This window comes from Xenopus tropicalis, chromosome 4 (genome assembly GCF_000004195.4).
Source record: "Xenopus tropicalis strain Nigerian chromosome 4, UCB_Xtro_10.0, whole genome shotgun sequence".
NCBI lineage: Eukaryota > Metazoa > Chordata > Amphibia > Anura > Pipidae > Xenopus > Xenopus tropicalis.
Genome location: NC_030680.2, coordinates 21,120,057 through 21,133,582, shown reverse-complemented (window position 1 = coordinate 21,133,582; position 13,526 = coordinate 21,120,057). Strand labels below are relative to the sequence as shown.

At 41.8% G+C, this 13,526-nt stretch overlaps 1 protein-coding gene across 1 annotated transcript in view; it reads right to left on the bottom strand.

Annotated features, from left to right (window-relative positions):
• Positions 1 to 13,526, bottom strand: part of lgr4 (leucine-rich repeat containing G protein-coupled receptor 4) — an 80,289-nt gene that overhangs the window by 23,980 nt on the left and 42,783 nt on the right. Inside the window, 2 exon segments of the mRNA NM_001126498.1 lie at positions 1,195 to 1,266; positions 4,658 to 4,729. Coding sequence (NP_001119970.1) covers positions 1,195 to 1,266; positions 4,658 to 4,729 — 144 coding nt within the window.

The following is a 13,526-nucleotide window of genomic DNA, read 5'->3' as shown; positions in this document are numbered from 1 at the left end:
TGCCCGTGTAAGGCACAACCGGAACATTTCTAGCACTTTGCATAGCAACTGTTTGTTCAGGAAGGAACAGTGAATGGAACCCGATGGCACCAATGCTGAAATGATTCCCATTGTGTATTCAACTGCAGCTTGGCAGCCGCCCCATCCCTGCGCAAACAGTGCCACCTCTATAAGCAGTTGCTTTAGATTAGACGACCTGGTAGGTCTAGCGCTAGTGTTCCCCATGTGCCAAGCCTGCCCGCCTTAAGCACAAATGCCTTTTCTGGCCATTGTACAGTAAAACATCCTGTAGGAGTAATATTATAGTAAGTAATGATATGATTATAGGAGTAATCATATTAACCCCATGAATACCACAGCCAAAAAAAGCCCACTTAAAAGGGGAAATTCACCTTTTTTTGTATGATGTGGATAGTATTATTCTGAGACAATTTACAGCTGGTCTTCATTCATCGCCCCCATTATTTATAATTTTATTCAGCAGCTATCCAGTCTGGATTTTAGCAGCTTTCTGGTTGCTAGGATCCAATTTAACCCAGCAACCAAGCAGCACTTTCAAATAGAGACTGGTGTATAAAAAGGGGAGGATTTAAATCAAAGAGATATAGAATAAAAAGTAACACAAAAAATATATATATTATTACCATTTGAAAGATGGAAAGAGTTAAAATTGAAAAATAGATAAAAAAATTAGGATCAGTAAGTAGTTATACTCTATAATATATTACAAATTATGGTGGTGCACTTGGGTTCCTAGTATCAAAGCCAACAATCAGAGCTTTGCTTTCATTATTTTAGCTGAGCCGGACCAATCAAAACTTACTGCTGATTGGTTGTTAATGCTCTGTGATTTATTGCTTACTAGTAAGTGTGAGCTACTACCCCTAGAAAGAAAGGCTGCAGTTAGAAACTGTACTGTATAGCTGAAAGGAAGGGGACAAAGTGTTTCTGAGAGGAGCTCTGCTTCTCAATGCAGCGACTACCTTGGTTCAGGGCAATTCCCATGTATCAGAAAAAGAGGCTTTAACCAATGGTGATTTTGCCCCACATCCCACAGACCTAACTCACAGGCCAAAAGGCTGTTTTCTGACTGGAAGAGTTGCCAGACAACATCCGCCCAAGTATGAGCACCTTGAGATCATAATCTGACACTATATCAGCAATTACATTGGCCAGAGATTTAGTCAGACTTACAGTGACTGCAGAGATACGAGGCCCTTCAGAGATTCACTGGGGACGGTCTTCAGCTGGTTGTTTTGAAGGGTCCTAAGCAAAGAAGTAGTAAAAATACACCATGAGTACATACTACTCACCATTACTACTGTCCCATAAACATATGTCATTCACTCTTACATATTACCATATTTTCATACTAGCCATGCTTTAAAGGGTTAACCTATAAGCCATTTTTTTTCCCCGCAATGCAGTTTTTTCCCTCAGAATTCCAGCATCATTGCAGACATCCATATATATGTGCATAGGATAAAAGGGGAATTTATTTTGTTCTGTTAGGATCAAAAGTCAATATATAGCTTTTTATATTTTATATAAAGATGCCTATTGAGTGACATATATTGAGTAAAATGGGAGGGGGACAGAATAAAATCCAATTTTATCCCAAGCCATCCTCCATTCTGCCTTTACAGTTAATTAACTTTTAGTATAATGAGTGCTATTTTGAGAAAATTTGCAATTGGTCGTTTTTTTTTTTTACTATTTGCCGCTTTTGATTTATTTAGCTTTTTGTTCAGAAGCTCTCCAGTTTGGAATTTTGGCAGCTATTTGGTTGCTAGGGTCCAATATAACCTAGCAACCAGGCAGTGATTTGAAGGAGAGACAGAAATATGAATAGAGAAGGGCTTAAGTTAAAAGATATTAAAAAGTAACAATAACAACAAAATTATTGCCTCACAGAGCAATAGGTATTTGACTGTTGGGGCAGTGACCCCATTCTGAAAGCTGGAAAGGGTCAGAAGAAAAAGGCAAATAATTAAAAAACTATAAAAAAAATAAAAAATGAAGACCAATTAAAAAGTTGCTAAGAATAGGCCATTCTATAATATACTAAAAGTGAAGATTTTCAGCCTTCCCCTTGCTTGTGTACACGTGGCACCTCACTGGCAAACTAATATAGATAAAGCTAAGCATTGAAACTGTTGAGATATTGAGTTCAGGTATTGGACCCATTATCCAGAATGCTCGGAACCTGGTGTTTTCTAGATAAGGGATCTTTCTGTAATTTGGATCTCCATACCTTAAGTCTACTAAATCATTTAAAATGTTCTGCATCCAATAAGGATTAATTATATCTTAGTTGGGATCAAGTACAGGTACTGTTTTATTATTACAGAGAAAAGGGAATCCTTTAACCATTAAATAAACCCAATAGGGCTGTTCTGCCCCAATAAGGGGTAATTATATCTTAGTTGGGATCAAGTACAGGTTCTTTTTTTATTATTACAGAGAAAAGGGAATCATTTAACCATTAAATAAACCCAATAGGGCTGTTCTGCCCCAATAAGGGGTAATTATATCTTAGTTGGGATCAAGTACAGGTTCTTTTTTTATTATTACAGAGAAAAGGGAATCATTTAACCATTAAATAAACCCAATAGGGCTGTTCTGCCCCCAATAAGGGGTAATTATATCTTAGTTGGGATCAAGTACAGGTACTGTTTTATTATTACAGAGAAAAGGGAATCATTTAACCATTAAATAAACCCAATAGGGCTGTTCTGCCCCCAATAAGGGGTAATTATATCTTAGTTGGGATCAAGTACAGGTACTGTTTTATTATTACAGAGAAAAAGGACATTTTTAAAAATCAGAATAATTGCTTATAATGGAGTCTAAGGGAGGTGGCCTTCCCATAATTCAACTTATTCTGGATAACTGGTTTCCAGATAAAGGATCCTCTACCTGTTACAGATTCATAATTTTTTTTTTTGAGAAGACCTATGATATGGGTGCAATGTCAGTACTGAGCAGGGTACTCTTATCCCTACCTTCCATCTGTTGTTTTTTTTTTCCATGTTTGATGTTCTATTATACAGCTTTATAAATACATGTTTATAATAATAACAAATTCATAAGTTCTATTTTGCCAGTGTTTAAGTGGCCCTTTAAGAGTGAATCTGTCAGCGAGTATCTTCTATACAGAGAGCCATTTCCCACTGTCATCGCGTGACCATTAGTGAATGTTCTAATCCCGTCTTCCTACCTATTATGCTCTTAAAATGAGTTTCATGAAAGATAGAAAATAAAGAATAAAAAGAAAAACAGCCGCAGGTCTGTACACGCACGGATCCCAGATGCGCCCGCTATGAGAGTCTATATACACAGCCTTCCCAGAATAACAGGACTAGAGCCTGCGCTTCTATTTGGGAAAGGTTTCGGGTGCCAGAGTAGCAATGCCTGCAAGTTCGGGGCCAAATAAAATTGTTCTTTGATTCTGGCTAAATAAGCCCTCGGAGGCCTGTTCTTTTGGACTCGGCTCTATTAGCTTTGGAACTCTGCGTACTGAGTACATTTGCTTTTTCATCAGCGGGGCCACCACCCCTCTTTCATATCCCAGTATATAAGGGGTTAGGCCTGTCCCACAGGAGGAGGATGGGGGTGAGCTTTCCTGCTAACATTTTAAAAATGTAAAAAATAAATAACTGGGATCATGGATTTTTAAAGGACATGTAAAGTCTATTTCACTGGGGGAAGCCAAAATGTTGCGCACCCGTCAGTGAAAGAGATCGCTAAGCTTTTGCTTGGGCCGCTGCTCCTGTTAGGCAGCTTTTCCATGGCTCGTTGCAGTTGTTGCCTTCGATCTTCTATCCTTTGGTGCCTTACAGTAGATCTGTAGGGTTTACTCAACTGCACATACACAAACATGGATGATTGTTGCCTAATATTTTGGCACCCCATAGGGAAACACACTAAGGTGGCAGAACCACTAGAACGCTCAACTGTGGCACCATTTTGGGGCAAATTACAATAACTTGGCATTGGGTCTGGGGACTTCATGCCCCAGAATCACTTTAACATGAAGAAAAGGTGAAAAAGTTTCACCAGCCTAGGTAATGCTCCTTGCAAGTCAGACTGACTTTGCAGCTTATCTGCCTGTGTATGGGGCCCTCCATCAGGCCTATTTGACCAAAAATGGGCAGATGTTGATTGGGTAAGTTTGAATTTGTCATCCGATCAAGGATTGCATTGGGTCATTGACGGCTCATATTACCAATGTTGTAATCCAATTGACTGGATTAGCCCTATGGTGTCAGTAATGTCATAGGGGTGGGGAAGAAGCGGGGCAGTGACATCACAGGGCGGGGAAGAGGCGGGACTGTCATGTTACTGGGCGGGGCTATGATGCAGCAATCACTACATCAATCTCAGTTCTGTCCAGTTTTCCTAATTTGAAAAAAATGGGCTGTCCGGGTCAAAACAGGTGGCAACCCTAGTTAGCCCGTTAACCCCCACCATAGATGGGCATATTGGGGAGAGATCCACTCATTTGGCGACCTCTAAAACAAGTGGATTTTACAGTGTATAGCCAACTTAAGGGCAGACGAGTGGAGCAGTGTCTCAGAATGGGTTAATGGGAAGGCACCAGGGAGCTGGTCGAGGGGTCAGGGTGCTCACAGAACAAAACAACACAATTACTTACAGCACTTTGAGTTCTTTCAGGCCAGACAGGGCCATGGGGTGGATGATGGAAAGGTCATTGCCAGCCAGTCGCCTGGAAAAGAAATAAAATCCACTAAAAATCAAAATAATAAACAAACGTTTCCATGTATTCCTTGCAGAGGAAAAAAGTGCTTGTCCCAAATCCTGCAATGATTCGTTATTAATTGTATGTGTGCTATAATCCACTAAATGCTAATTATGTAACACAAACAATTACACCCTACCTATTTGCACAGATTGGCAGAATAAATACACGTGGCTGCTGTACCAATTCCTTGCCCTGTACTGGTGCCCTGCCGTTCAACCTATGGCTCCACCTCTTTCCTTGAGCCCACAGCACAGCGCCCATACAGCCGGCTGCCTTGCCATCCTAGTTCCATGTCTGTGCCAGCCAACAATAAGAATGATGCCACTGAGGGAGAAGACAAGAGCAGAATGGCAGTAGGCATAGAGGGTGAGGCAGGGGGTGGAGCATAATTGTGACGCAGTGCACCAATCCTGTGAATGTAGTGCACTAATCCACTGAACATGTAAGAAGCCTGACATTTAAAAGGGTTCCCATAGCCGCAATAGGCACCACATTGAATTTCAGGTTCCTCGATTGTGGCCCCAGACTACCCAAATTGGCCACAAATTTGATTTGATGTGGGGTTAGCACAATAAAATAGCATGGGGGCTACAGCCAAGGACAAGGATGAATCAAGTGCCCAATTGAGGATATGCCAATTGCTTATACCTTTGCTGACCTTAAAGGAAAACTATACTCCCGGAATGAATACTTAGCTAACAGTTTATATTATGTTAAGTGACCTATTAAAGAATCTCGCCAAACTGAAATATATATAATCAGTAAATATTGCCCTTTTACATCTTTTCCCTTGAGCCGCCATTTAGTGATGGGCTGTGTGCCCCCTCAGAGATCAGCTGACAGGAAATAATGCAGCTCTGACTGTAACAGGAAGTAGTGTGGGAGTAAAAGACAGAATTCTGTCCATTAATTTGCTGATGGGGCCTAGCATGTATGTGTGCCTTGGCTTGTTTGTGTGCACCGTGAATCATATGATCCCAGGAGGCGGGCCTTAATTCTATTTAGGATTACCCAATGGCACTATTAAATAAGTAAATTTTTATGAAAATGGTTTATTGAGATGAAGCAGGGTTTTACATATGAGCTGTTTATGCAATATATTTTTATAGAGACCTACATTGGGGATATAGTTTTCCTTTAACCCAAATATAGGTCTATTTTATTAGCCAAATTTGGTAAACATCCTGTTAGTTATTTACACCCTTCCCCTCAGTCTCCCATACTGCTAACAGCACATCCAGCTCCGTGCATCTCAGTACCTTGTGCATGGGAGTGGATTTTATAGGATGGTTTTCATGAGAGCAAGCTGTATTATAAAGTTAGCATCCTCTATTACAGAACGTGTAATTACGGCAACGCAAGGCATGATGCTGGCAAGGGATCACGGAGCCACCCCTTAATTACTTACAATTCTGCCTGCTAAAGATCCAGAGATTCAGACAGTTTCTGGCCGCCTCTCCATTAAGGTCATATTTATGCTCCGCTTTACAAAGCCAGTAGGTTTAGAACCCCTTTAAATTCTAATTGTCTTACAGCAAGTACATAGGTTAGGGTCAGAGTCATCAATTAACAAATCAGCGTATATTTGGAGCAAGGTAGGTAACCTACTTAATACCGGGGGCACCAAACCAACTTCAAGTAGATAGTACCCTGCTGAAAATAGAACCCCCCATCCCACTGTAGAGGGGCACCATGCTAATGGATTATATTTTAGGGCAGGAGAATTTAAATCAAATTCCTTCTGTGCCCTGTAACAAGCCATAGTGAATAAAAAGGCAGATCATATTCACTATGTGTCTCTGTATGGTGGTTATTGAAACAATGTTACGGAGGCAGCTTCTTTAGAATGGATAGAACTGGCTTCTGCTGCATAGTTGAAAGGTTGTTTACCTTGTTTGCTTAAACAAATAATGTTTAATCAAACAATATTTGCAAATGGTCTTCCTTTTTATTTTATGTATTTTTTTGTAATTATTTAGCTTTATATTCAGCAACTCTCCAGTTTGGTATTGTAACAGCTATATGGTTGCTAGGTTCCAAATTACCCTAGAAACCAGGCAGAAACTGGAATATGAATTGGAGTGGGTTGAATAAAAAAGATAAGTGATAAAAAGTAACAATAACAATGTTTTTAAACAATTAAAACTATAAAAAAAAATAAAGACCAACTGAAGAATTGTCTATTCTATAACATACTAGAACCTCCCCTTGAAATGGCCAGAACACGATTCAGGTATGGGACCTGATATCCAGAATGCTCTGGACCTGGGGTTTTCCGGATAAGTGGTCTTTCTGTAATTCGAAAATTACAGAGAAAAGGGAATCATTTAACCATTAAATAAACCCAATAGGGCTGTTCTGCCCCCAATAAGGGGTAATTATATCTTAGTTGGGATCAAGTACAGGTACTGTTTTATTATTACAGAGAAAAGGGAATCATTTAACCATTAAATAAACCCAATAGGGACTGTTCTGCCCCCAATAAGGGGTAATTATATCTTAGTTGGGATCAAGTACAGGTACTGTTTTATTATTACAGAGAAAAGGGAATCATTTAACCATTAAATAAACCCAATAGGGCTGTTCTGCCCCCAATAAGGGGTAATTATATCTTAGTTGGGATCAAGTACAGGTACTGTTTTATTATTACAGAGAAAAGGGAATCATTTAACCATTAAATAAACCCAATAGGGCTGTTCTGCCCCAATAAGGGGTAATTATATCTTAGTTGGGATCAAGTACAGGTACTGTTTTATTATTACAGAGAAAAGGGAATCATTTAACCATTAAATAAACCCAATAGGGCTGTTCTGCCCCCAATAAGGGGTAATTATATCTTAGTTGGGATCAAGTACAGGTACTGTTTTATTATTACAGAGAAAAGGGAATCATTTAACCATTAAATAAACCCAATAGGGCTGTTCTACCCCCAATAAGGGGTAATTATATCTTAGTTGGGATCATGTACAGGTACTGTTTTATTATTATTCAGAAAAATGTAATATTTTTAAAAAATGTGAATTATTTGATTAAAATGGAGTCTATGGGAGATGGCCTTTCCGTAATTCAGAACTTTCTAGATAATGGGTTTCTGGATAAGGGGTCCGATACCTGTACTGGATTTGCAAATGCTGCTTTCAATTGCAAACACATTTACAATTAACTGCTGAAAGTGTTCAATGAATGTCTACTGGAAGATTGCTTTCATTATGCAATGGGTGGAGTTCCCCTTTAAAAACTTTTTTTTTTCAAAAAAATTGTGATGGGTTACATGATATTTTTCTACATAATTATTTTCCCTTTAATTGGTTAAACAAATGAGACAAAGGAGGCCTTGCAGTTGGCATACCAGCCCAGCACATTCTCTCTTCGGCTTGTTTCTTAATGATTGGCCGACTTCCTGATAAACATTCCCTGTGTGGTCCAACCTCGGCTGCACCAAAGCTTACATATCACAAGTCCCTTCCTGAAAGGAGAATTAGAGAGGTGCTAAAACGTGGCACACCTAGTACTCCAGGCGGAACGGCTGCCAAGCCCGGCTCAGGTTACACAGTGAGATGAGCCCAGAAGGACACGTTCCTTGCAGAGGGGCTCATTTAAAGGCTTGTGGATCTTGTCCCAGAAAACACCAACCAGATTTTCAATTTTACACAGCTATAAGGGAGGAGACGTGTGGAGAATCATTGGCTAATTAGTTTTACATCTGGCGCCCCGGACTCAGCACAGCGGCAGAACATTATTCAGATAGAGATAAAACTAAAGCTTCACCCTGTACACAAGATTTAGGGTCAGAATTATTAGTATCCTTTATTCATTTTATTATGTATCAATCCCATCAGTCCCTGCCCCAGTGGCGTCAAAATTTACCCGACAAAATCGTATTTGTCGCAACAAGTACGATAGTTTCGGATTCATTCAAGCTTCGGTATTGTGACTTCCCTTGGGCCGGGTTGGAGCTGCAGAGTGCCATTGAGCCCTATGGGAGACTTTCCTTGGGCCAGGTTGGAGCTGCAGAGTGCCATTGAGCCCTATGGGAGACTTTCCTTGGGCCGGGTTGGAGCTGCAGAGCGCCATTGAGCCCTATGGGAGGCTTCCTTGGGGCCGGGTTGGAGCTGCAGAGTGCCATTGAGCCCTATGGGAGACTTTCCTTGGGCCGAGGTTGGAGCTGCAGAGTGCCATTGAGCCCTATGGGAGACTTTCCTTGGGCCGGGTTGGAGCTGCAGAGTGCCATTGAGCCCTATGGGAGACTTTCCTTGGGCCGGGTTGGAGCTGCAGAGTGCCATTGAGCCCTATGGGAGACTTTCCTTGGGCCGGGTTGGAGCTGCAGAGTGCCATTGAGCCCTATGGGAGACCTTCCTTGGGCCGGGTTGGAGCTGCAGAGTGCCATTGAGCCCTATGGGAGACTTTCCTTGGGCCAGGTTGGAGCCGCAGAGTGCCATTGAGCCCTATGGGAGACTTTCCTTGGGCCGGGTTGGAGCTGCAGAGTGCCATTGAGCCCTATGGGAGACTTTCCTTGGGCCGGGTTGGAGCTGCAGAGTGCCATTGAGCCCTATGGGAGACTTTCCTTGGGCCGGGTTGGAGCTGCAGAGTGCCATTGAGCCCTATGGGAGACTTTCCTTGGGCCAGGTTGGAGCTGCAGAGTGCCATTGAGCCCTATGGGAGACTTTCCTTGGGCCGGGTTGGAGCTGCAGAGTGCCATTGAGCCCTATGGGAGACTTTCCTTGGGCCAGGTTGGAGCCGCAGAGTGCCATTGAGCCCTATGGGAGACTTTCCTTGGGCCGGGTTGGAGCTGCAGAGTGCCATTGAGGCCCTATGGGAGACTTTCCTTGGGCCGGGTTGGAGCTGCAGAGTGCCATTGAGCCCTATGGGAGACTTTCCTTGGGCCGGGTTGGAGCTGCAGAGTGCCATTGAGCCCTATGGGAGACTTTCCTTGGGCCGGGTTGGAGCTGCAGAGTGCCATTGAGCCCTATGGGAGACTTTCCTTGGGCCGGGTTGGAGCTGCAGAGTGCCATTGAGCCCTATGGGAGACTTTCCTTGGGCCGGGTTGGAGCTGCAGAGTGCCATTGATTCCTATGGGAGGCTTCAAAAGTCATGCACAGAAGTATCAAAGTCAGGAAGGCTTTCCTGCGGTTTATGATTGCTCTGATACAAAAATGTTGTAACTTTCGGATCGCCAATTCAATATTATTGTGACCAATACTTTTTTCGTAACATTTCCGATCGAATCCGAATTTTACCCATTTCGGTATTCGAACTCGTACTTTGATTAATCTGCCCCCATATGTTTATGTTTTAGTGTGCTTAAAGAATAGCAGTCTAAATTATAGAAAGATCCCTTATCCGGAAAACCTTAGGTCCTGAGCATTCTGGATAATAGGTCTCATACCTGTATATTCATTTGGGGGGGGGGGGATCAAGTTGCCCTTTAACTTACATCACCTAAAAAAAATGTATTATATACATATCTATATCCCTGTAATTATAGACTTGGGTTTGTCTGATTCTATACAGGACAAACATAACCTGGCGCTGCTATCCTGGCTGAGTAAATATCAACTTTTTCAATGCGGGTCAATCTCCAGACGAAACCCAAGGGATGTATTGTGCAGGAGAGCGAATCGAGCTGGAACCAAGAGAGGCAAGTCATTGCGTGCCATTGAGTAGAGATGCTCTGCCCACCTCAAGGCAACTCCTGTTTATTCAGCTATGACAGAAAATGCAAATTGTTCAACTTCCGTTACTTCTGACCCTGGCAAGATTCCAGGAAACAGGATACAACTGGCCAAGGGCTCACGGGATCCGACATGGCTGCCAGATATTCCCATGTTGCTGACAGACGTAGTGCTTTGGAGGGTCAAGAAACTCATAATAAGCGGGGAGTACGGCGTTAGCAGTGGAGATAAACAAAAACTCAGATTAGGATAACATTGCCCCAGGAATGAGGAAACGTTAGATGAGCCAACGCTTGGCCTTGAGGTAACAAGGTTTTTACAGTTTATAAAACTTTCAAGGACCAATACCAAGAAATGGCCATGAGTATAGAGTGCAACAGAAAAGGCTGAAGGTCTGAAGATAAGCAGGTCATCAAGTACCCGAACAAAGAGCCAAATATTCTACCTTAATCACCATACAAGAGATGGGAAAATGATCTCCATTGGCTTAAAACAAACCCTGAGGAACCTCTCCTAATAAGGTTTATTTTGGTTTTCATTCAAATTAAAGGTTTAGTTAGCAAAGTCGGTGTTAACCTACGGGTTCTGACCCAAAATTGGGTCCTCGTTTGGTTCATTGGGTTTTAAGCCATGGCTTCATAGCTAGTGAATGGGTGACAAGACCCACATCTGTTATGATGATAGATTGTAAAAGCTGTTTGTTTACATTAGTGAAGAGGTGCCTAGGGGCCATAAACACAGCATATTAAGGGCTACGCTATTACTCTGTGGGAACTGACTCACTAATAGCTCTTCCCATGAGAAATAAGGGCATCATCTGCGGCTGGATGAAAGGAGTTTTCATCTCCTACTATACAGAAGGTTTTTAACCATGAGAGCAGTAAAGTCGTGGAATGTATTCCCTAAAGAGATCATATTGTCATACGGGATTTAGAAAGAAAAACCTGACAATACAAGGTACTTATACCAATATAAAATGTACTGTTTTAAAACAGGGATTAGCGTGATTGCCATTTTGGGTGCACGGCACCCCTTTGATGCAGTCTGGAGGCCACTTCTGAAGATGAAAAGGTCTAAAACATTAATAACTGTCTCGCTATGTTTCATACATTGGGCTTGGCAGTTAATCCAATGACTTTAGTCCCAGTGTCACGCATTTCTTTTGATGGTTGGAGTAATGGCAGCTCTTTTGAAGGTCTGGTGTCAGAGGAAAAAGGGATCCCTGACAATGTAGATGGAGTACCCAATGTAAAAGGAGAAATTAACACACACACATATATGTCCCTTTCCTGGGGCTCCAGCGACATGCTGAATTACTTCAGAACCACCAGACTGATGGGTCAGGTGGATGTTCAACCTCAGGTTCTTTCTTCCAGGCCCGTTAGTCCCTTAATTCAGCACCAATTTTGTTGCCTCTACCCCTCATGCTTCCCATCCTCAGTATTCTTTTCATTGGTAAGCAAGCTACAAAGACTAATTCAGTCAAGTAACTATCCTTGAATTATGCCTCTTAGGTCCTTCTGAAGTAGTAACTACTGGCAATGGTCAAAGCTGCTTATCTCCAGCTCAGTCCAGCAAAGCCCGTCATACATGTAGTAATATCATTAGTTCACATGATTAATGGTTTGTGTATGCGACCTGGCTATCGTGACTGGTATATTTGTCTACTGCTGGCCAGACTTCCAACTAATTCCATGTTTGCTGCTGGCCAGACTTCCTGCGGTCCATAAAATGTCCACTGAGATAGGATATGGGACTACAAAACTGAAAGACCTAGGAGTAGCAGTCTTACTAGCCTATAATTGTGCAGTTTGCTGATGTCACTTTTTACAATATCTTGGTTGGCAGTTATTTGCTTCCCAAGTGTCACATACAGCAATACATAAAGCAGCACTTGGAACCTCCAAGAATATCCTGGAAAAGTGCCCACTGGCATATTGTACCCTACAGCCTCGACAAAGTTCACCTGCAAGTCAAATTACACTCGTCTTGTTTGAACAATGACTTAATCGTTCTTCTATGCCTATCGGCCTGATAAGTGGATCAGTTCTTATGCAGAAACATGACACTCCATTCAATACAACACTGACTTTAACCCAAAGTAAACCTGCCTAACCCAACAATTGCTCGTGTGTGATTATGGGGTAGTGGCCCAGACTGCTGTCACATTATTATTTAATAGTATCACTAAATATAAATGGGGGCTCAAAAAAGCAATTAAAACATAAATCCAGTGTTTCCTTTGCATAGAGGTTAGATACAGCTATGTGCTTAGACCAGTTCCATCCAAAGAATGTATCTAGCACACCACCTGCTGCCATAGAGCACCGTAGCCGGCAATGCAGAAACAATGGAGTGCGTGACACTTGTCTAAAACTGGTACTTCTGCCCAGCCATATACATTTCAGTCCTAATAGAAAGTGCCTGCTCTCATCCTACAGCAGTGGTACCACTTTTCATGGTACCACATTTAGTCAGGGCATATCCTAACTTAATATAAGTTACAAGATGCATAAAAAGATTTTTACACTTTGCAACTTCAGAACAGGCTTCTAGAAGAACAAGTAGGCTTAGATCTGACAAGAATGCTTTCAGGTTTGGTCCTCCTGAAGGAACCAGTCTGGCAGTGGCAGTATGGGAAGCACTGTTCTAAGGATATTGGCATGTCTAGTATTAGGGTGAATCTTCTCCAACTGATAGGCAATGACAAAACTGCAGGAAGTGTTGCTAATCACTCCCCCAATATAATCATTGACGTGTAGCAAGGAATATTAAGTCTCTATGGTCAAACAGCCATTTTGAGAATGTGCTTTAGTTCTAACAGATAAAACTTTTCTGCAAAGCTGACTTTCTCCCTAGTACTGGATAAAAATAACAGGAAACGCAGTTCTTCGCTTTAGTTTGTTACTAGTCTTTTCTATTGTTTGCCACTTGATAATAGAGAAATGGGTTTCCCATGTCGACATAAAGTTAAAGAAAGCACAGACAGGCAATATCAATAATATTTTATTTTGTGCGGCTATGCAAACATTTACCTATGTGAGTGTCATGTCATAGCTTGCCATTTCCTAGAAGGTTAATGTGTTTTC